At 41.1% G+C, this 25,595-nt stretch overlaps 1 protein-coding gene across 1 annotated transcript in view; it reads right to left on the reverse strand.

Moving 5' to 3' along the window:
• DNAJB11 (DnaJ heat shock protein family (Hsp40) member B11) overlaps positions 1-25,595 on the reverse strand; it is a 68,329-nt gene that overhangs the window by 36,077 nt on the left and 6,657 nt on the right. The window contains exons 2-4 of the mRNA XM_075829948.1: positions 24,272-24,428; positions 22,540-22,637; positions 10,526-10,658 (exon numbers count right to left, since the gene is read on the reverse strand). Coding sequence (XP_075686063.1) covers positions 10,526-10,658; positions 22,540-22,637; positions 24,272-24,428 — 388 coding nt within the window. The remainder of the gene's footprint in view (positions 1-10,525; positions 10,659-22,539; positions 22,638-24,271; positions 24,429-25,595) is intronic.

Here is a 25,595-nt window from a genome sequence, read left to right on the forward strand (position 1 = left end):
CTATTTTTCTTGTTAATATCATGGGAGGCACATAGCCTTGGGATGTCCTCCAGCAGTCCCAGAAGGTGGACAAAAGAAAAAAAAAAAAATCAAATTAGCAACGCGCCCCGCCTCGTGTACCGCTGACTGATTCATCAAGCGATCCAGACTAGCAACAGAGGAAGCAAAAATGACGGCATTCTTTGCGCCCTCCACATCACAAAATGGCATCGGAACACGCCGGCGGCAGGACCTCCGGCTTACTACACAGGTGGTGAGCGCTTCTTCATTTACTAACTCCATAAATCATTTACTACCAGAGGACTTTGCAATAGTTTCTCAGAAATGCCCCACACCCCCCTTAACTGCTTCCCCAGATAAATTAACCTCTCCTTCATGACCTCTGCCATGCAGCAGCAATACGGCCTCACACAGGATTGCATCAGAATCTCCTGACTCCCCTGCTGAGATGAGAATCGTGCTGCAAGATCTCAGAGAGTCATTTCAGAATAACATTCACTCTGCTATATCATCTCTAAGATCTGATATCACCGACATAGGTGAGCGCACTGCACACTTGGAAGAAAAAATGGGGGAATGTGTGGGGCACATAATCAGTGGGTGGATGCACATGATGAAATGGAGGACGATATAGCCACCATAAAACGAAAGCTGGCAGATCTGGAGGATCGTTCCAGAAGGAATATCAGATTCCGCAACATACCCAAGTGTGACGGACGCTCAATTGTCAAAATTTCTTACTGACTTATTTGTGACTAATCCCTCAAGCAGCTGAAAGAGATTTATTGATTGATAGGGCTCACAGAATCCCAAATCTATTCCAGCGAGCGTGCCTAGAGATGTTTTGGTGCGCATTCACTTCTACCATTTCAAGGAGGCGTTCATGAAAGCAGCAATGCGGGAAAAAAAATTCCTGAACGTTTCAACAGAATCTCCCTATTTTCTGACCTGCCTCCAGCTACATTCTCCAGGCGGAGGGAATTTACTACATCAATATTCTAAGAGATAACATTTCATACAAATGGGGATACCCTGTGAAACGAATAACGAGGAATGGTTTCACTCGGGTCATCTCTAACCCTAAAGATGCTGCTTTACTACTCAGGAAATGCTCCCCATCTAATCCACCAGAGGGCGATAAATCTCCATCCAGGAAAAAGCCTCCAACTTTCACTCAAGAATGGTCTAATGTAAACCAAAAAGCCCTTTCTTTGCAGGACTCTTGAATTTTTATTTTCATGAATCTCTATTTTAAGGCTTACAGACTCCGGTACAATGCGATGTGTGATCTCTCCAAATATCATACACCAACTCATTTATTGCGTCCTTAACATCTACAAGATTCGCTCTGTTTTTCACCTCTCTCATATGGGTTCGGAGAAAGGCCGACCTCTCCTTATCTTCCCATCCAGGATGTTCTCATATGGTTCGTATGGAACCAGGACTGTAATGGATTGTACACTGCGATTTTTTTTTTTTTATGTTTTTTGTTTTGTTTTTGGCTTTGGCTTTATTTTTGTTAAGTTTTATATTTTGAGCGGATTACTAGAACCTTGGTATGCTAGATCTATTATATATGAGCTGTGCAAAATTCCCATCCATGTCACATTTACCGACGTTAGCTCTGTAATCGATGGTTTATTTTCCGCAATGGTACTCCAGATTAGCTCTTTAAATGTAAAAAGGTTAAATAGCCCCTTCAAAAACGATCCCTTTTATGGAAGGAAGCTCGAAAACAAAAACGCGATGTATTCTGTATTCAAGAAACCCACTTGAAATCAAATAGATTCGAAAATAATTTCTAACAGTAATTTTCCGAATGTATTTTTCTCCCATGCTATACCAACAAAAAGAGGGGTGTAATGATAGCCTTTAAAAATAACATTGCTTTTCAACTAGTCTCTTCCATAGCACATCCTGAAAACAGATATCTCATTGTGATTTGTCATATAAATAACGTCACCTATACTAGTCTGCATACATGCGCCCAACTCTCATCAATCCAAATTTCTTAAAGATACGATAGAATTGGTTAACAATATTAAAAAAAAAAAAAGTGTTTATCAATTTCTGGATCTGGGGCAATATTAAAATCTCCACAAAAATTAAGAGCTCATCTCGCTCTTCTACTAAAGACATGGATATCTCAAACCTACTTTTTAAGGAAAGTTTATATGATACTTGGAGAATCCTTCATGCAAACGAAACAGATTACACTTTCTGCTCTAACCCCCATAAAATCTACTCCCGTATTGACCTATTTCTTACAGATAAATGGTTATTACAAAAAAATCTTACACTCCAAGAGGAATTCAATAACCCGCCTTCTTCCCCTTGGAGAATGAACAATTCACTTTTGAATAAATCCGACTTGTCTAATCAAATTTATTTAACCCCTTAATGACCAGCCTATTTTAAGCCTTCATGACCAAGCTATTTGGGGGAATAGGAAACCTAGAGTTAAGGCAGATATATTGTACTTGCCTACTCATAGGAGGTGTCTAAATGCGCCTTCAGTCCCATCTTACTATAGAGCAGTTATATTAGATCAATTAAAGTCTCTTTGGGCACAGGACCCCTCTAAACTCTGGGTTCATTTCGTCCCACTTAAAAGCACGGTTATTCTTTCAAACAGATTTTACTCCTTATCTATCCACCTCGAAAGTAGTGGTACAAGTGTGGAAGGCATCAGCTATCAATTCCAAATGATTGAACCTTCACTTGAATAGCTCGTCAGTAGACGTTCTAGAAGCATCTATTGAAAATCTTTCCATATCTAACTGGAAGGATAGAGGACTTAACTATTGGTCAATTCTGGCAAAATGACGCATTGCCTTCTCATACTTGGTTGACACTTTGGGAATTCCTAAACAGGATTTTTTCAAAAATTTCTACAAATAAGACATTTATTGTCACATTTGCCAATACCTTTAAAGGGTTTATGCCCTTCTCTACTTGATAGCTGGTTGCTTTTCTCACAAACCAACATTAGAGGTATTTCAAAATGCTACAAAACAGTTAAAATTACCCCAAAATTGATCCTTCTGAGGTTAAAAAAAAAGGGAAATATCCTTCATATTTCTACCTAAGGCTTCCAAGTGTATTAATCATCTAGAAAATGCTCTAATTTTTTTTTGTATTTCTGGTACTTGACAACACTGAAACTTAACCAGATTTATCCACGGTTCTCCTACCTATGCTGGAAATGTAAGGGTATGTGCACACACACTAATTACGTCCGTAATTGACGGACGTATTTCGGCCGCAAGTCCCGGACCGAACACAGTGCAGGGAGCCGGGCTCCTAGCATCGTAGTTATGTACGATGCTAGGAGTCCCTGCCTCTCTGCAAGACAACTGTCTCGTACTTAAAACATGATTACAGTACGGGACAGTTGTCCTGCAGCGAGGCAGGGACTCCTAGCGTCGTACATAACTACGATGCTAGGAGCCCGGCTCCCTGCACTGTGTTCGGTCCGGGACTTGCGGCCGAAATACGTCCGTCAATTACGGACGTAATTAGTGTGTGTGCACATACCCGAAGACAGAAGCGGGAACGCCCTATCTCTGGTGGGAATGCACAATTGTCTCCAATATCTGTCGCTTAAGAATTTTGGATAAGATTTTAAATAGTTGGGACCAAATTCTTCCCAGTCCTCAAATGGCTTTGATGGGCCTGGACTTAGGCCCATTCCCGCCGGCCCGGAAAACGGTATTGTTACATGCATTCATAGCAACGAGATTAAAAATTGCTCAATTTTGGAAAGAAAACGACTCCCCACCATTGAAACAAATGATTCAGGGAATTAATGATAGCTGCTGGTTCGAATTGATGTATGCTAATGCCCGTAATAACAAAACAGGGGTTTTGCTCCAACTCTAATTTCGAATGTATTCATACATTTTGTAAGTTCTCTTCCGCTCTCTAAATGTTCTACTGTTAAACAGTTTTGACATTATACTAATTGGCAACTTATACTTTGTATACTGTTGTATTATGATTATATTTAATGAAAAAGTTTTGAATAAAAATCAACGTTCAAAAAAAATAAATTAAAAAAATCTCCGGGCACATTGGGATGTTGGTAGGGAGAGACAGCATAGGCCATCCCTGCTAGAATCTGAGAACAGAAGACCAGCATTCGCTGACAAATGATAGCTATACCTGGCCCTTAAAAGAAGCTTAGCCAAGTCCCTGATTAAGACAATCTCAGGAAGGAAATCCTAGGTGTGGACCATACCATGGGATGGCAAGGTCATTCACACCAACGAAAATAAGCCATACAGTAGTAAAACCTTGGCAGATTGGGGCTTCCTGGCCTTCAACAGCCATGCTGTTATTAAACATATCCCAGGTAAAAGTGAGGTGGAACAGCTTACCTTGGGGAAAAAAAAAAAAAAGGTCAAGTTGAAGCGAAGACGCCAAGATGAGTCTTTGAGTAGGTTTACCAGGTCAATGTACCAGGCCCTATGAGGCAAGTCGAGAGCCACCTGGATCGCAGGAGCGCTTTCCATTATCCATATGAGAAAGCCATATCTCCATGGGGATATTGACATACCATGATTAAGAATGAGTGATTAGTTCGAAACGCGTAGGCTCATTGCATCCACCCCTCTGTGCTAGTGTAAATTTTAACTGAATTTTGAAAAAAAGTGCTGGTTCAAATTCGCTCTCTGTCCTGTGATTTAGTAGTCAGCCACAAGGAGGATCCGTGCGCAATCCAGGATCAAACGTTAAAACCTATGAGCTGGAGGATTTCTCAGTTTTCCTTATATAATCATTATAGTAAGTGATCCCATCAAGTTCCTTGCAGTCATAATGGGAATCATTGGGTTAAATGTGTGTGAGGTACAGGATGGGGTTAATTACTATAAATGCAAGGCACAAAGAGTTTTAAAATGGATAACACAGTGTGCCTCACATTATACCATAATGTTGCTAAAACATCGGTTTGGTATCGAGAATCACGATACTACACCAAGTATCGGTATCAAAGTCCAAATTCTGTTATTGTGAGAACCCTAGATGCTTGCCAAAAAGTCTGCTTCTAGCAAAAGAAACTCCAATGAGGGCATTTTTTTTTTTGTTTTGTTCGAAGCAGGATCTGCCGCCCAAGATTTTAGCCAAATTAAGAATTGGCTAGCCACTGAATTATTGCCTTGGAGTAAACACACGCCGACTGAAGGAAGGCCTCAAACAAAAACTTGGAAGCACATATTGTATAGAGCCTCCTGCAATGCTCATTCTGAGATACTATGTTGAAGAAGTTTAGCCCATACGGAACAGCCCTTTACTAACCCAGGAAGAGCCAAATGCTGGGCGCAGGGTAGAACCTGCCACTACGAAGGCAGACCTGGCCAGGAAATTCAACTACTTGTCAAAAGAAACACTAAGTGAAGTCGGATCTAGTGGAATGGTAGTGCTTTCAGACAACCATGATGTAGACGGATCCACTGAAGGAGAAACAGACCATTCCGGGACGAATTCCTCTTAGATAGGGAATAGTGTATCACTCCATTTTGAGACTGTCAAGTGCATGACAGGGCAGGGGCCTAGCTAGGTGGGGCAGGCGGGGCATTTTACCCAGGCGCAACTAGGAGGGAGGGAGGGTGTGGGGGGGGGGGCACGCTCTAGAAGCGGAATCCCCGGCCAGGGCGTTGTCGATGCTCTGGCCGGGGATTCCACTCCTAGGAGGTAACCCCTGATGTCACTGTCCATAGGTGAGGATTTGCCCAGCCAAAGGGTCAGCAACGCTCTGGCCGGGGATTCCACTCCTAGAGGGAGCCCTAATGGTGCTATCTACAGGGAGTGGGGAGCGTGTGGCATTACCTACAAGGGGGGGGGGGGGTGGCACTATTTACAAGAGTAGTCTGTTCATTATGTCACCATAGTCTCACTAGCCTCGGTTATACAATCTGTTTTAGTCAGGCACTGACCTCTAATTTATTTTCTCTTAATTTATGTTACATACCTTATAGAATGATATTGCTTGTAAAATGTACAAAATCAAGTGAAAAAAATATAAAAAATTACACCTCATTGATTGGTAGAGAAAGCAAACATGGCCAGGGCAAAGGAGAAGTCAGGAAAGAAGTTCGGGGGAGGGGGGGGGCACCAAACTTAATCTTTGCCCCAGGTGTAGGAGAACCTAGCTACGCCTCTGTGTCCGGGTGCTTCCATTCCTTACACAGGATTTCCTCAGACTCGTTGAGGTTTGGGAAGAGTAGGCACCCACTCCGTTAAGGCACTGACACCATTAAGGCACTTCTTTCTGAGAGGCTGTGGTAGAGACATCCTTAAGGGTATGTTCACACGCTGAGAGGCAGTTACGTGTGAAAAGACAGACTGTTAACAGCTGCCTCGTTTCACACGTAAAAGCTCCTCCTCGTAATTTACGAGGCGTCTGAGACGCTCGTAAACCTTGAGCCGTGCTTCATTGATTTCAATGAAGAACGGCTCAAATTACGTGGCAAAGAAGTGCCCTGCACTTCTTTGCCGAGGCAGTAAATTTACGGGTCGTCGTTTGACAGCTGTCAAACGACGACTCGTAAATAACAGGTCGTCTGCACAGTACGTCGGCAAACCCATTCAAATGAATGGGCAGATGTTTGCCGACGTATTGTAGCCATATTTTCAGACGTAAAACGAGGCATAATACGCCTCGTATACGTCTGAAATTTGGCCGTGTGAACATACCCTAACAGATTAGGTGTCTCTGACAGCACGTATCAATACATGCATGGCAGCTGTCAATATTGAGTCTTGTTCTGATTCTAAATCAGAAGATCCCCCCAGTGGAGGAGGTCAGATCCTGCAGGGAAGCAGCCTCTCCGGTACTTGTCGTACCCAGGGACCATTGGGAAGAATCCAAAGAGGAGCAGGACTCTATGAGCCAGTCTTCAGTCTAAGGGTAAGTTCACACGCAGTGCCTTTAGGCATATTTCGGGGCGTTTACGCCTCTAAAAACAGAAGCTGAACGCCTACAAACGTTTGCCCATTGAAATCAATTGGAAAAACAGCATTTAGTTCATACGGGGCGTCTTTTTACGCCTCTATTTTAAAAAATGGAGCGTAAAAAGACGCTCTGTAAAACGAAGTAGTATGTCACTTCTTGAGTTTTTTTGCAGCAGATTTTCCATTGAACACTATGAAAAACGCCTCAAAAGAAGCTCCAAATTAAAAGAAACTTTATTTTCAGCTTCAAAAACGCCTGAAAATCAGAGGCTGTTTTCTCTGAAAACAGCTCCGCATTTTCAGACGTTTTTGAGCGCACATACCCTAATGAGTAGAGCAGATCACAGCCAAAGGTGCAGAGTGCTCGGCTGAGTGCTTCTGCCCCTTTGTTTCAGCAATGGTGAGGGTCTCAGCAGTGACGCCCCCCACTGATCAAAACTTCTTGTGTCATATCAAAAGTTTTGTGAAAGTGCAGTTACTAGTTAAACATGCATTTTAGCACAAGTTCAACTTTTCTGAGATTTGCTGAATAAAATTAAAAATTCTGACCGTTGGTCCTCAAAATATGACCAACGGACATTAAAGAGGCTCTGTCACCAGATTTTCAAACCCCTATCTCCTATTGCAGCAGATCGGCGCTGCAATGTAGATAACAGTACCATTTTTTTTTTTTCAAAAACGAGCATTTTTGGCCAAGTTATGACCATTTTTATATTTATGCAAATTAGCCTTTCTTAAGTACAACTGGGCGTGTTTAAAGTTATGTCCAAGTGGGCGTGTATTGTGTGTGTACATCTGGGCGTTTTTACTTGTTTTACTAGCTGGGCGTTGTGAATAGAAGTGTATGATGCTGACGAATCAGCATCATCCACTTCTCTTCGTTACCACCCAGCTTGTGGCAGTGCACAGACACACAGCGTGTCCTCGCGAGATCACGCTGTGACGTCACTCACTTCCTCCCACAGGAACTTCATCGCGTCGGATGAGCGAGGACACGCTGTGTGTCTGAACTGCCAGAAGCTGGGTGGTAATGGAGAAGTGGATGATGCTGATTCGTCAGCATCATACACTTCTATTCACAACGCCCAGCTAGTAAAACAAGTAAAAACGCCCAGATGTACACACACAATACACGCCCACTTGTACATAACTTTAAACACGCCCAGTTGTACTTAAGAAAGGCTCATTTGCATAAATATAAAAATGGTCATAACTTGGCCAAAAATGCTCGTTTTTGACCACAAAAAAAAACACGTTACCGTTATCTACATTGCAGCGCCGATCTGCTGCAATAGGAGATAGGGGTTTGAAAATCTGGTAACAGAGCCTCTAAGTTAAACTCTGTTCCAGGCATATACGCAGACGTGCCCATATGCTTCAAAAGTCAAACATAAACCAAAAGTATGTCCTCTTGGCATGTTTGGACGGTATACAGTTTGTTTGTTTGTTTTTGAATTAAACTTAAATTGTTTTGTTCCGGGCAGCCCAAGGTTCACATGATTTCCATCGTGACTCTTGGTTTTTACAGTGGACACTGTAGGATTCACACAGTCAGAAAGACCCCCTGACAACCCAGTATACAGGGTGGGCCATTTATATGGATGCACCTAAATAAAATGGGAATGGTTGGTGATATTAACTTCCTGTTTATGGCACATTAGTATATGGAAGGGGGGAAACTTTTCAAGCTGGGTGTTGACCATGGCAGCCATTTTGAAGTCGGCCATTTTGTATCCAACTTTAGTTTTTTCAATGGGAAGAGGGTCATGTGACACATCAAACTTATCGAGAATTTCACAAGAAAACCAATGGTGTGCTTGGTTTTAACGTTACTTTATTCTTTCATGAGTTATTTACAAGCTTCTCTTTGTTTACAGCCATTGACATGTCGCAGAGGTTAACTCGTGAGGCGTGGATAGAAATTGTGTTGATGTCTGGTGAACGCAGTACCCGGGTCATTGCAGCAGATTTCAATGCAAGACACCCTACGAGACCACCCATCTCCCATGCTACAGTTTGCAAACTGCTTGCCAAGTTTCGTGAAACTGGTTCAGTGTTGGATTTGCCCAAATGTGGACGCATGAAAACTGTCACTAATGAAGAAACATCAGTGGCTGTCCTAGCTTCATTCAGCAAGAGCCCACAGCGTAGCACTCGCCGCATGTCACTGGAGAGTGGCATCAGTCGAACATCCCTTCGGCGGATATTAGCTACTCAAAATGGCACCCTTACAAACTCCAGCTGCTGCAGCATCTCAACGAGGATGACCCAGATCGGCGCACTGAATTTGCAGAATGGGCAAAACAAAAATTGGAACAGGACCCTCAGTTTACACAGAACATTTTGTTCAGTTATGAGGCAAACTTTTATGTGAATGGTGAAGTTAACAAACAAAACCACCGCTATTGGTCTGACACTAACCCACATTGGATAGATCCCTCCAAGACTGTTGGAACACAAAAATTGATAGTATGGTGTGGTATATGGGGTACAAAGATAGTGGGGCCATTCTTCATCAATGGAAACCTCAAGGCAACGGGATATCTGAAATTGCTACATGATGATGTGTTTCCCTCTTTATGCACTGAAGCTGGCACGTTCCCTGAGTTTTTCCAGCAAGATGGTGCACCACCACATTATGGGTGTCAGGTCCGATCATTCCTAGATGAACAGTTTCCTGGAAAATGGATTGGTCGTCGTGGGCCAGTTGAATGGCCCCCTAGGTCTCCCAATCTGACCCCCTTAGACTTATCTTTGGGATCATCTGAAGGCAATTGTCTATGCTGTGAAGATACGAGATGTGCAGCAACTGAAACTACGGATACTGGAAGCCTGTGCTAGCATTTCTTCTGCGGTGTTGCTATCAGTGTGTGAAGAGTGGGAGAAGAGGGTTGCATTGACAATCCAACACAATGGGCAGCACTTTGAACACATTTTATAAGTGGTCAGAAACGTGTAAATAACTCATGAAAGAATAAAAGTAACGTTAAAACCAAGCACACCATTGTTTTTCTTGTGAAATTCTCGATACAAAATGGCCGACTTCAAAATGGTCAACACCCAGCTTGAAAAGTTTCCCCCCTACCATATACTAATGTGCCACAAACAGGAAGTTAATATCACCAACCATTCCCATTTTATTTAGGTGTATCCATATAAATGGCCCACCCTGTATAGTGGCTACAGGTTAAAAAAAAAAAAAAAAAAAAAAAAAAAAGAGAACCAGGTAAGATACACAACATTACACTACATGTCACATGTTAAAATGAGGTGGTACGGCAGAAAAATTAATACTGGAATCCTACTTTAAAAGCAGGGGCTAATACCATGTATGTACTTATTTTCTTTACAGAACAAATGGAATATCTAAAATAATTTAATAAACTAAAAATAAATTCAAAGTCAATTTGATAGGGTTTTTAAGTACACAGTTATATCATCTAATCTTTCTTTATATACTGTTTGAATGAAGATCAAATATTGATAGGTTCAAGTTAAAAAAATAATAATTTAAAAACTTGACAATGTGTCCTAATAAAGTTAAAAAAAAAAATAAAATTTTTAGTAATACCTCTACAAAATTTCCAGAATAAACCTCTTCCAGTGTCACTTCCAGATCAATTATTATATCACTGCCACGCGGAACATTTCTGTCTTGTTGACGAGGATTGCCTCCAAACATGAATCCAAAATCTCCAAAGAAACTAAGAAAAAAATAAAAAAAAATTATTACTTACTGGTAATTTGATTTTCCTTTAACCTAAAATTTCCCCTCCTCCTTACCCTCTCCAACTAATACCTGAGACACATGATAGTACGAAGGCCAAGAATTGTATTTATTCTTCTTTCAAAAAATGTATAGAAAAGGGGGGTAAAAACCTAGTGCGGTTGTGGAGGTTAGAGGAAAAACAAAAATTACCGGTAAGTAATAGTTTTTCCCTCTACACCTCCACCAGGATGAACATAGATTTTTCTATTGAGGGGGCCACAATGTCCTGTAAAACGCTGTCAAAACGTAGATCTTGGTTGGACATTACGTCTAATCTATAGGGTGTAAAAAAAAAAGTGCTCGGAAACTACCACGTCACGGTCTTACAGATCTGCTCAATTGAGGAAGAAGCACTCTCAGCCCAGGAGGTAGAAACAGCTCTGATTGAATCAGCTTTAAGTAGCTTAAAGAGGCTCTGTCACCAGATTTTGCAACCCCTATCTGCTATTGCAGCAGATAGGCGCTGCAATGTAGATTACAGTAACATTTTTATTTTTAAAAAACGAGCATTTTTGGCCAAGTTATGACCATTTTTGTATTTATGCAAATGAGTCTTGCAAAAGTACAACTGGGCGTGTTGAAAAGTAAAAGTACAACTGGGCGTGTATTATGTGCGTACATCGGGGCGTGTTTACTACTTTTACTAGCTGGGCTTTCGGACGAGAAGTATCATCCACTTCTCTTCAGAACGCCCAAAAACATCAAAAAGTCGCATGTACCCAAAAATGGTACTAATCGAAATTACAGTTAGTTGCGCAAAAAAAAAAAAGTCCTCACAGCTTTCTTGATGGAGAAAAAAAAACAAAACTTATGGCTCTTAGAATATGGCAACACAAAAAGTAAATGACTTTTTATAAAAAAGTATTTTATTGTGCAAACGTCATAAGACAAAAAAAAACAAAAAACCTATAAACAACATCTGGTATCGCCGCAATCATATCGCCACGCAGAGAAAAGTGAATGTAATTTAAAGCGCACCATGAACGCTGTATAAAAAAAGGAATAAAAAACAAACAATAGTAGAATTGCTGTTTTCTTTAGTCACCATGCCTCTTAAAAAAATTGAATAAAAACTGATCAAAAAGTCGCATGCACCCCATGAAAACTACAATGAATTCCTCAAGTGGTCTAGTTTCCAAAATGGGGTCACTTAAGGTGTACCGATACCTCAGAAGCTCTGCAAATGCGACATGGTGCCCAGAAACTAATCCAGCAAAATCTACATGCCAAATAGTGCACTTGTCTTTCTGAGCCCTGCTGTTTGTCCAACCAGCAGTTTGTCACCACATGTATTGCCGTAATCGGGAGTAATTGGTTCTCAAATGTTGGGGTGCTTTTTCTCCTTTATTCCTTGTAAAAATGTGCACGTTTTATCAGAAACCTATGTGATTTTCAATTTCACAGCCTAATTCCACAAAATGCAGCAAAAAACCGGTGGTCTAAATGCTCACTATACCCCTCGATAAATTCCTACAGGGGTGTGGTTTGCCAAATTGGGGGTCACTTTTGGGGGGTTTCTACTGTTTTGGCACCCCAAGACCCCTTCAAACCGGACATGGTGCCTAAAATATAATCTAATAAAAAGGAGGCTTTAAAAGCCACTAGATACTCCTTTACTTCATAGACCTGTGTTTCAGTCCATCAGCACACTTAAGGCCACATGTGGGATATTTCTAAAAACTGCCGAATCTGGGCAATAAATATTGAGTCGTGTTTCTCTGATAAAACCTTCTGTTTTTCAGGAAAAAAAATGGAATAAAAAGGATTTTCTGCATAAAAATGCTTTAAATTGCTGTGAAACGCCTAAAGGGTTAAGAAACTTTATAAATGCGGTTATAAATACTTTGAGGGTTCAAGTTTTTAAAATGGGGTGATTCATGGGGGGCTTTTAATATATAGGCCCCCCAAAGCCACTTCAGATCTGAACCGCTACCTAAAAAAATAAAAAAGGCATTTTCAATTTTCTTCAAAATAGGAGAAATTGCTGCTTATATTCCAAGCCTTGTAACGTCCTTGAAAAATGAAAGAATATTCAAAAAAATGAAGCCAGCATATAGTAGACATATTGGAAATGTGAACTATTAATACCACATAAAATTGTTACCATCGGTCTTACAATTATATATTATATTTGAATTCAGAAAAATGCTAAATTTTTCAAAATTCTCTAAACTTTGCTATTTTTCACACAAACACTGAATATATTGACCAAATTTTACCACTAACAAAGTCCAATTTGTCACGAGAAAACATTCTCAGAATCGCTTGGATAGATAAAAGCATTCCAGAGTTATTACCAAATAAATTGACACCGGTCAGATTTGAAAAATGGCTTTGAGCCTTAAGGCCCAAACTAGGCTCAGTCATTAAGGGGTTAAACAAAATGGTCCAACGTTTTTGGGGGTGTAAATCAACTTTCTCCTGCGAAGATCTACCTAGGCTGGAACTACAGTCCTCTTCTCTACTATATCCCTGTTACCCGAGTGTGAAGAGTGAGAGAAAGCTTGCATTGCTATAAACAGCATGTGGTACAGATTCTATTCAAAAACAACAGTATAAAATTGAAGCAGCAAATATATGGATTAAAAGTAGTGCTCCAGGATTATAACATTAACCCCTTAAGGACGCAGCCTAGTTTGGGCCTTAAGGCTCAGAGCCTATTTTTTAAATCTGACATATTTCACTTTATGTGGTAATAACGTCGGTATGCTTAAACCTATCCAAGCGATTCTGAGATTGTTTTCTCGTGACACATTGGGCTTCATGTTAGTGGTAAAATTTGGTCGATATATTCAGAGTTTATTTGTGAAAAATTGCAAAATTTAGAGAAAAATTTGAAAAAAAATAGCATTTTTCCGAATTTAAATGCATGTGCTTGTAAAACAAATGGTTATACCAGCCAAAATAGTTACTAGTTCACATTTCCCATATGTCTACTTTAGATCTGCATAGTTTTTAGAGCATTATTTTATTTTTCTTGGACGTTACAAGGCTTAGAACATGAACAGCAATTTCTCATATTTTTAAGAAAATTTCAAAAGCCTTTTTTTTTTTTAAGGTACCTGTTCAGTTCTGAAGAGGCTTTGAGGGGCCTATGTATTAGAAACCCCCATAAAACACCCCATTTTAAAAACTAGACCCCTCAAAGTATTCAAAATAGCATTTAGAAAGTTTTTTAACCCTTCAGGCATTTCACAGGAATTAAAGCAAAGTGGAGGTGAAATTTTCAAATTTCATTTTTCTTGCTGAATTTCAATTTTATTCAATTTTTTTTCTGTAACAAAGAAGGTTTTACCAGAGAAACACTACTAAATATGTATTGTCCAGATTCTGCCGTTTTTAGAAATGTCCCACATGTGGCTCTAGTGTTCTCGTGGACTAAAACACAAGCCCCAGAAGCAAAGAAGCACCTAGTGCATTTTGGTGCTTCTTTTTTATTAGCATATATTTTAGGCAGCATGCCAGGTTTGGAGAGGTGTTGAGGTGCCAAAACAGTAGGAATCCCCCAAAACTGACCCCATTTTGGAAACTGCACCCCTCAAGGAATTAATTTATGGTTATTGTTACCATTTTGACCCCGTAGTTTTTTCACAGCACGTATTTGAATTGGGCTGTGAAATTAAAAGAATGACAATTTTTCCAATAAGATGTCATTTTTGATCAGAATTTCTTATTTTCACAGGGAACAAAATGCCCCATTTTGTTGCCCAATTTGTCCTGAGTGCGGCAATACCCCATTTGTGGTGATCAACTGCCGTTTGGGCCCATGGGAGGGCTCAGAAGGAAAGAAGCGCTATGTGTTCTTTGGAGCCCAGATTTTGCTGGATTGGTTTTCGAGTGCCATGTCGCATTTGCAGAGCCCCAAAAGGTATCAAAGCAATGGAAACCCACCAGAAGTGACCCCATTTTTCAAGGAATTCATTTATGGGTGTTGTGACCATTTAGACCCCACAGTTTTTTCACAGAATTTATTTGAATTGGGCTGTGAATTTAAAAAAAAATTAATTTTTTCCAATAAGAGGTAGTTTTGGCTAAAAATTTCTTATTTTGACAAGGAATAAAATACCCCAATCTGTTGCCAAATTTGTCCTGAGTGTGGCAATACCCCATTTGTGGTGATCAACTGCCGTTTGGGTCCATGGGAGGGCTCAGAAGGAAAGGACCACCATGTGGCCTACTGGGAATTTTCTGGTGCGAAGTCATGTGTGCAGAAGCCCCTGAGGTATCAGTACAGTTGAAACCCCCGAGAAGTGACCCCGTTTTAAAAACTACACCCCTTAAGGAATTCATCTAGAGGTGTAGTGAGCATTTTGACCCCACAGGTATTGTGTAAAAGATAATGTGCAGCAGTTGGTGCAGAGTGAAATTTGCAATTTTCTATACATATATGCCAATTCAGTGTCCGATATATTGTGCCCAGCATGCGCCACCGGAGATATACACCTCAAACTGTAATGTTGGTTCTCCCGGGTACGGCAATACCCTACATGTGGCTGTTAGCTGCCTGGGCACACAGCAGGGCTCAGAGGGGAAAGATGAGGAGGGGTAAGCTGTGCGAAGTGGATCAGAGCGAGTAAAACTGGGGTAAAATTAAAAATAAAGGGATGGATGATAAATTTTAAAACACTTTCATACAGAGCTCTGGTTTTTCGGGACACGTGTCACATTGATATATTGTGTCCTTCCTTATCCCCCTCTTATAGCAGACTCTGCACCTCTTGACTTTTTCCCTTCTTGCCAGTTTGGGGAACTTCTCCTAAAAAGTGTTGCCCTGGTATGATGCGTGTGGCCTCGCTTCCAGAAGTACTGTAGGGCTTCAGGACTTGATCTGACAAGTCCACCCCTCCCATGTACCTATTGTAGTCCAGGATGCAGTCTGGTTTGGGGGTCTCTGTACTGGTACATGGGTACTGGTGTGGCATCTCCCTGGTCTTGTACTTGACACACAATATGTTGCGGCTAGAATGTGCCCTGCTCTCACCCCTTCTTGTTTGCCCAAGCAGAGTCTTAGGGAGGCCTCTCAGGTTTCTTCTAGCAGTGCCGCATGCCGCAGGACTTCTGGAAGCGAGGCAGTTGAAGAGTGGGAAGCTGGTATAAAAATTATCCAGGTAGAGGTGGTAACCCTGGTCCAGCAGTGGGTGCACCAAATCCCACACAATTTTTGTATTAACTCCCAGTAAGGGGGGGCATTCTGGGGGCTGAATACTGCTGTCCTTCCCTTCATATGTCCTAAATTTGTAGGTATACCCTGATGCACTCTCGCACAGCTTATACATCTTCACGCCATACCTTGCCTTCTTACCCGGCAGGTACTGGCGGATTTGAAGCCTCCCTTTAAAATGTACCAGGGACTCATCAACAGAAATACACTTCTCGGGGGTGTATGCTTGGGAAAACAGGGCACTGAAACGGTCTAATAGGGGTCTCCGTTTATACAAACGGTCAAAACTGGGGTCATCTCGGGGTGGGCACGGCTCATTATGAGTATAATGTAAGAAGCGAAGTATTGCCTCATTTTTATTTTATTTTTTCGTTTCCAGTTTATTAACCCTTTAGGTGTTTCACAGGAATTTAGAGCAAAGTAGAGTTGACATTTAATTAATTTAATTTATTAGGCACCATGTCCGGTTTGAAGAGGTCTTGTGGTGCTAAAACAGTGGAAACCCCCCAAAAGTGACCCCTTTTTGGAAACTAGAGACCTTGAGGAATTCATTGTAGTTTTCTTGGGGTGCATGCGACTTTTTGATCAGTTTTTATTCTATTTTTAAGTGGCGCGGTGACTAAAAAAACAGCAATTTTACTATTGTTTTTTATTATATTTTTTTACTGCGTGCACCGTGCGCTATAAATGACATATTCACTTTATTCTGCGGGGCGATACGATTACGGTGATACCAGATGTTTATAGTTTTATTTTATGTCTTATGGCGTTTGCACAATAAAATACATTTTGTAAAATATTATTTATTTTTGGTGTTACCTTATTCTAAGAGCCAGAACTGTTTTATTTTTCCATCAGGAAAGTCGTGCGAGGACTTTTTTGCGTAACGAACTGTAGTTTCGATCAGTACCATTTTTAGGTACAGGCGACTTTTTGATCTCTTTTTATTCCATTTTTTGGGAGATGAAGTGACCAAAGAATTGTGATTGTGGTACGGTTTATTATTATTTTCTCTTACGGCGTTCACCGCGCGTGATAAATAACGACATCGTTTTGTAGTTCAGGCCGTTACGGACGCGGCGATACCAATTATGTATAGTTTATTTATATATTTTTATTAATAATAAAGGACTGATAAGGGAAAAAGGGGGACTTTTACTTTTAAATCTTTTATTTTCTTATTTTTACACAACTTTTTTACACTATTTTTACTTTGTCCCACTAGGGGACATGAGGGCAGGAGGCTCTGATCGCTATTCTAATACACTGCACTACATACGTAGTGCAGTGTATTAGAGCTGTCAGCTGTTCGCTGACAGCAAGCATAGTGGGTCCTGACTTTGTCAGGACCCACTAGGCTTCCGTCGATGGCGTAGCCAGAGTCCATTGTTAGGATTCTGGTTGCCATAGTAGCCATCGCGGCCCCTTATCGTGTAGCAGGCCGGCGATGGCAGCTTAACCCCTAAGAAGCCGCGATCGCTATTGAACGCGGCTTCTAAGGGGTTAATCGGCGGGGACCACCGCGATCGGTCCCTGCACACTAAGCTGTGATACCTGCTGTTTCCGACAGCAGGCTATCACAGCTCAGACACGCGCCGGGGAAAGATGGCGCCGTGTTAACTGAGGTCAGTACTATTACTGAGCTGAGCGCGAACGATGCGCTCAGCAGGACGTAATAGTTCTGATCTGAGCGCGAAGGGGTTAATGACCCATTCTTAGGCTAGGCAGTCCATTCTTGATCAGTGGAAGTCAAACGTTCGTGACCCCTAGCTATCAGGACAAAAACGGGGCACCACATCTTCCTCATTATTTAAATAGGCACAGTGGCTCATCCATATGAGTAGCTGCGTCTAGAACTGCACCTCAGGTTAATCAATTTAGGCCCTGTTCAACATGGTGCAGATTTCATAGCATTTTTTTTAAATCCCAAACCAGAATTGGATTCAAGAGGAGACACTAAGGCTGGGTTCACACGACCATGTTCGGTCCGTAAAGGACGGAACGTATTTCGGCCGCAAGTCCCGGACCGAACACACTGCAGGGAGCCGGGCTCCTAGCATCATAGTTATGTACGACGCTAGGAGTCCCTGCCTCGCTGCGGGACAACTGTCCCGTACTGTAATCAGGTTTTCAGTACGTGACAGTAGTTCCACGGAGAGGCAGGGACTCCTAGCGTCGTACATAACTATGATGCAAGGAGCCCGGCTCCCTGCAGTGTGTTCAAGCCAGGACTTGCGGCCGAAATACATTCCGTCCTTTACGGACCGAACATGCTCCTGTGAATCCAACTTAACACTTTCCTTTAGATATTTTTTTCGGTTTAGGTTCTATTCCTGGTTTTGCTTTGAGAAAAAAAAAACCACACATGCAAAATCTGTATCAAATCTGCCCTCTGCCAACAAGGCCTTAAAGAGGCTCTGTCACTAGTTTAGTAATGCCCCATCTACTAGCTAATCTAATAGGCGCTGTCACACTGATAGTGAAAATTGTGTCACAGAGATTATGATTTTAAAAGTCATGAGCATTTTTCTAAATTAATAAAGGCTCATTTACATGACAACTGGGAGGTGGTAGCAGCGACTCTCCTGAGGTGGAGCTTCCTCACAGCCCGACGCTGTCCTATCAGCATCAAGCTGCTTCACATTCTGACAAACGAAGGCTGGAGGAAAGGGGGATCACTTCAAAACAGCCATATCTCTGTGGCATATGAAAGAGGAGATCCTAATCTTTCATATGACACCAGGATCGCAGTTCTAGCTCTGACAGAGATATCACCAGTTGAATACACAGTCGGGAATGGAAGCTGTATACTATATGATCACACTGTGCTGCTGGGCAGAGAAGGGGGAGAAGCTGTATGCTGATTGGACAGCGTCATACAGAAAACATTACACCGCCCAGAGTGGAAAGAAAAAAAAGAGTCACCTCCTATTTGTCTATTAGAGCCACATTAGAATATTTAGAAAAATGCTCATAACTTTGGAAATAAACGGTTTTTCTTTAAAACAAATCACACTGTAGTAAGGGCCTGTTCACATCAGCGTTCGCTTTCCGTTCAGGGGTTCCGTCGGAGCTTTCCGTCATGGAACCCCGCAACGGAAACACAGCTTCAATTTGCATCACCATTGATATCAATGGTGACGGAAACATTGCTAATGGTTTCCATTTGTCACTGTTCCGGCAGATTTCCGTTTTTCCGACGGTATCAATATCACAGTCGACCGCAGGAAAGCTCCGACGGAACCCCTCAAGGGAAAGCGAACTCTGATGTGAACAGGCCCTTAGCAGCAGCAAAGCGTCTATTAGATTAGTTAGGAGATAGGAAATTAATAAACTGGTGACAGTCTCTTTAAAAGGCTATGTACACCTTTGGTAGCTATTTTTTTATTAAATGAATGCATTTTCTGTTTTTTAAGCAACTTTCAAATTCACTTTTATGAAAACTATGAACTCTGACGTGATCATTATCAGCTCGATCCTGTGTGTTGAGAGACATGCAGGACCTGCTCTCAGACGGTCAGTTCAAAGACAGTATGATGAAGCTTGTATGTACACAGGATACACAGAAGCTGGACCTTCAAAAGTAAAAAAAAACAACTATTTTTAATAAAAGTTAATTATGTATAAGTTGAACAAATTCCTACCCTCAGAATCCATGTGAAACTGCTAACAAAAAGGCAAGAAGGTCCCCTCTTTATTAACCCTTTACTTAGCTGCTCTGTTTGGAGCGCCCGCTTGATATTTCTTGCATTTCCTCATGATAAACATACTTAGAATTCCAGATGTTTCAGCTTTAGCATTACATACACATTTTTTGGACAGGGAGCCACACTAACTAGAAAAAAAAGGAGCTAATTTTTCATACCTTTTTCTGTATATTTAAACAGTTAACATAAAGCATAACAAACTAGGCAAGTACAATACCGCATAAAAGGACACTACAAAGGACCAGGGGAAATTTATTGCGTGTGGAAGAAAGACATTAATATAGGAAAGGGTTCTTTACAGTTAGAGTAGTAAAATTATGGAATGCACTACCCCAAGAGGTAGTAATGGCAGATAATATAATTACTAGATTATTATTTACGGACAAATGGCATTGAGGGTTGTAATTAATCTAGCAATGAATGACGTATAATTTATTGAGGGAGCTTGAACTTGATGGACCTGCGTCTGGTTACGTAGGTTGAAAACACTCATTATAATGCAGACCCAAACAAGGGGCTGTACAGAAAGAGGTAGGTAGGTTCTGTAAAAACAAGACTTCTGACAGATCAGATAAAAAAAACAAAAACTGCATGGCAGCGACATACCTTATCAGATTCAGAAAAAGTCTAAGCAAAATTAAGGACACAGTAAGACTAGAGCAACAACGCTGTTTCTACAAGTGAAGAGATCAGATCAAGTCTTTTAGGGTATATGCAGACGCAGCAGATTTGTTGCGACTGAAAAATCCATCCTATACATCTGAATGGCATTTTTGTTGCAGCATGTGGATTTTGGCTAGCCATCTTCAGATGAATGGGACACAGAAATGTCTGAATCAAACCTGATGCATGTGAACATACCCTTAGGGTATGTGCACACGCTAGCTTCCTTTTACGTCTGAAAAGACAAACTGTTTTCGGGAGAAAACAGCTGCTTCGTTTCAGACGTAAAAGCTCCTCCTCGCATTATGCGAGGCGTCTGTGACGCCCGTAATCTTGAGCTGTACTTCATTGACGTCAATGAAGAACGGCTCAAATTACGTTGCAAAGAAGTGTCCTGCACTTCTTTGCCGAGGCAGTCATTCTACGCGTCGTCGTTTGACAGCTGTCAAACGACGACGCGTAAATGACAGGTCGTCTGCACAGTACGTCGGCAAACCCATTCAAATGAATGGGCAGATGTTTACCGACGTATTGGAGCCGTATTTTCAGACGTAAAACGAGGCATAATACGCCTCGTTTACTTCTGATAATAGGTTGTGTGAACCCAGCCTTATGCTGCATCAATCAAACAAGACAGATCGGTACGGGTCCAGCCTATGCCACAGGTCTCGCATGTATGTTCCCCTAACTCCTATTCGTTTCAATAGAGAATGATTGCACATGTATGGTAACCTCTCAGAAGGCAGAGCACCTCCTATTTGATTCAGTTAAAGAGGCTCTGTCTCCACATTACTGCCCGATCTCCTACATAAGGAGATCTGCGCTATAATGTAGGTGACAGCAGTGCTTATTTAATAAGACGATCGGTTTTCACCACTTTATTAGCGATTTTAGATTTATGCTAATGACTTTTTTAATGCCCAAGTGGGCGTATTTTTACTTTAGACCAAGTGGGCGTTGTACAGGGGAGTGTATGACGCTGACCAATCAGCGTCATGCACTCCTCTCCATTCATTTAGGCAGCGCATAGGGATCCTTATGTGCCGTCTTATACGAACACATTAACAACACTGAAGTGTTTAGACAGTGAATAGACATTCCACGGGATGTCTATTCACAATCTCTGCACTTCGTTACTGTTTTTGTGGTAGTTACAGCAGAGCAAAGCGTAATCTCGCTGTAACCTGTCATTTACCGCGAGATTACGCTTCCTCTGCTGTAACTACGACAGAGTAACGAAGTGCAGAGATTGTGAATAGACATTCCGTGGAATGTCTATTCACTGTCTAAACACTTCAGTGTTGTTAATGTGTTAGTATAAGACAGCACATAGCGACCTAAAAGGATCCCTATGCGCTGACTAAATGAATGGAGATGAGTGCATGACGCTGATTGGTCAGCGTCATACACTCCTCTGTACAACGCCCACTTGGTCTAAAGTATTTTTGGCCAAGTTATGAGCTATTTTATATAGATATGCAAATGAGGTTTGAAATGGACAACTGGGCGTTTTTTTTTTCCGTTCTGTCCAACTGGGCGTGTATTGTGTTTATAACTGGGCGTGTTTACGTGTATGACGCTGACCAATCAGTGACCAGTCAGCGTCATACACTCCTCTACATTTATTTACACAGCAGCGATGTGCAGTCACATAAACAGAGATTAACGTTAATCAAGTGTCCTGATAATGAATACACATGATCATCCAGCCTGGACATCATGTGTATTCAGAATCCTGACACTTCTGACTCTTTTCTTTGAGATTTCTAGCAAGGGAAACAATCTCGTTTACCTCCGTAATCTCGCGAGATTTCACTTCCCTTGCCAGAGTCTCACAGAAAAGATTCAGAAGTGTCAGGATTCTGAATACACATGATGTCCAGGCTGGATGATCATGTGTATTCATTATCAGGACACTTGATTAACGTTAATCTCTGTTTATGTGGATGCACATCGCTGCTGTGTAAATCAATGGAGATGTGTATGATGCTGACTGGTCACTGATTGGTCAGCGTCATACATGTAAACACGCCCAGTTGGACATAACGAAAAAAAAACGCCCAGTTGTCCAGTTCAAACCTCATTTGCATATATATAAAATAGCTCATAACTTGGCCAAAAATGAAAGTTTTTAAAAAAACAAAACCATTACTGTTATCTACATTGCAGCGCCGATCCCATGCAATAGGATATAGGGATTTGAGAATCTGGTGACAGAGCCTCTTTAAATTATGTGCTTCATTTTGCGCTGTATTCGATAGCAGTATTTGCCTATAACTACTTACTGTGAGAATATATCACCATGAGAACTTTGATGGCCATCTTTAAGTCCTTCTTCACCATATGAATCATACTGTTTTCTTTTTTCATCATCAGAAAGCACCTAAATGAAGAAGCCATGCTGAAAAATCATCTTTTACATTTATTTTTAAAGAGGCTCTGTCACCAGATTTTGCAACCCCTATCTGCTATTGCAGCAGATAGGCGCTGCAATGTAGATTACAGTAACGTTTTTATTTTTAAAAAACGAGCATTTTTGGCCAAGTTATGACCATTTTTGTAGTTATGCAAATGAGGCTTGCAAAAGTCCAAGTGGGTGTGTTTAAAAGTAAAAGTCCAAGTGGGCGTGTATTATGTGCGTACATCGGGGCGTTTTTAATACTTTTACTAGCTGGGCGTTCTGATGAGAAGTATCATCCACTTCTCTTCAGAACGCCCAGCTTCTGGCAGTGCAGATCTGTGACGTCACTCACAGGTCCTGCATCGTGTCGGCCACATCGGCACCAGAGGCTACATCGACTTACCTGCTAACGCCGATGCTGCTACAGAATCATCTGTAGCCTCTGGTGCCGATGTGTCCCCGATCGTCTGACACGATGCAGGACCTGTGAGTGACGACACAGCGTGATCTCTCTCGAGAACACGCTGTGTCTGCACTGCCAGAAGCTGGGCGTTCTGAAGAGAAGTGGATGATACTTCTCATCAGAACGCCCAGCTAGTAAAAGTATTAAAAACGCCCCGATGTACGCACATAATACACACCCACTTGGACTTTTACTTTTAAGCACACCCACTTGGACTTTTGCAAGCCTCATTTGCATAACTACAAAAATGGTCATAACTTGGCCAAAAATGCTCGTTTTTTTAAAAATAAAAACGTTACTGTAATCTACATTGCAGCGCCTATCTGCTGCAATAGCAGATAGGGGTTGCAAAATCTGGTGACAGAGCCTCTTTAAATACAATACAAAGGAATGTATGAACTGTATAGTTGGAATTCAACATGCTACTTAAAGAGGCTCTGTCACCAGATTATAAGTGCCCTATCTCCTACATAATCTGATTGGCGCTGTAATGTAGATAACAGCAGTGGTTTTTATTTTGAAAAACGATCATTTTTGAGCAAGTTATGAGCTAGTTTAGATTTATGCTAATGAGTTTCTCAATGGTAAAAAGTAAAAACACGCCCAGTTGTCCATTGAGAAACTCATTAGCATAAATCTAAACTAGCTCATAACTTGCTCAAAAATGATCGTTTTTCAAAATAAAAACCACTACTGTTATCTACATTACAGCGCCAATCAGATTATGTAGGAGATAGGGCACTTATAATCTGGTGACAGAGCCTCTTTAAAGTAAAAAGCAAAGTCCAATTACATCGTCATAATTTCAGACTTTCTAAATAATCTAATTTTTAAGAGGACAGTTTTTGCGAGTGTGCGACCTGAATAGGCTACAGTTGACGATTAGCAACAAAAGCCACAAGTAATGGGCGATGCGGACAAATTTTAGCTCTCAAAGAGATTAATCGAGTTAACTGACCATCAAGAATTAAAAAGCCTTAACAGTCTGTATATATAGGTTTATCCTTCTCAAACTTCCTATTGGCAGCTGGAGGAGCAGGTTTAGTCCACCATAGGCGATGTGTGAACAGGATCTCCAGATAGCAGTAACACATAGAAGTCTACCATGCCGAAACCACAGCTTACAGTATTTCTTCAATCATTTTGCACTGACCTCATAGGCAGCACCTAAATCTTGAAATTTTTCTTGCGCTTGTGGATCATCTGGATTTCGGTCTGGATGCAATTGCAATGCTAGTTTTCTATAAGCCTTTTTTATTTCCTTCACTGTACTGCTGCGCGATACCCCCAGGATTTTATAGAAATCACGGCTGAAATGAGAAAGACAAATATAGTTACAAAGTTTATAAAGTTGAAATAACAGGATCAACAAGTCAAACCTATAATCCTACCGTGTTGATCTAAAGTAAGAAAAAAAAAAATCTCAGAGTGGGAATGGCAGTTGCATCACACAAGGGGGAAAAAATCCCTCCCTGACTCCAATTCTGGCAATTAAAACAAATCACTGGATCAATGACCCATCTCCAAAATCTAATACCCATAAATTGTAATGTTTTATTTTTGAAGAAAGGCATCAAGGCCCTTCATGAACTCGCATTCAAAGAGCTATAACTAACTTCTTTTTGTTTTTTGCGGGATTAGTTGTACTTTTTAATAGCAGCATTTTTGGGTACATATAATTTTTTTATTAACTTTTATTAACTTTTTTTGGGGGGGGGGGGGGGGGATTATAAAAAAAAAAACAAAAAACTGAAACTCCGCCATTGTTCTATGCGTTTTTAAATTGACGCCGTTCACTGTGCGACGTAAATAACATGTTACCTTTATTCTATGGGTCGGTACGATTACGGTGATACCACATATGTAGAGGTTTTTTATGTTTTACGACTTTTGCACAATAAAAACACTTCTGAACTAAAATTATTTGTTTTTGCATCGTCGCTTTCCAAGAGCCGTAACTTTTTTATTTTTCCATCAATGTAGTGATTTTTTGTGCTTGTTTTCTGCGGGACGAGACGTAGTTTTGATTGGTACTGTTTTGGGGTGCATGGGACTTATTGATTCATTTTTATTATGACTTTTTTGGGGGGGCAATGGAAAAAAATAGCAATTAGACCTACCGGTAATTGTATTTCCAGGAATCCATCATGACAGCACCACAATAGGGAGGTTGCCCTATTGACCTCTATAGGGACGGGAAGACAGAGAGGTTAAAAGGCCCCTCCCACCACCCACTTGCCAGTGTTTTTCAATTAATACACCAGGATGGATGCAACCCTATTTTATTTCTAGGGATAATAACTGACATGTTAATTGCACAAATCAGAATTCAATCAGGGAGGGATGTAAGGGTGCTGTCATGATGGATTCCTGGAAATACAATTACCGGTAGGTCTAATTGCTATTTTCCAGTACATCCCTCATGACAGCACTACAGGAGCAATACCAGATTATAATGCTCAGGGCGGGACTATGGA

This window comes from Rhinoderma darwinii, chromosome 6, assembly GCF_050947455.1.
Source record: "Rhinoderma darwinii isolate aRhiDar2 chromosome 6, aRhiDar2.hap1, whole genome shotgun sequence".
Taxonomy (NCBI): Eukaryota; Metazoa; Chordata; class Amphibia; order Anura; family Rhinodermatidae; genus Rhinoderma; species Rhinoderma darwinii.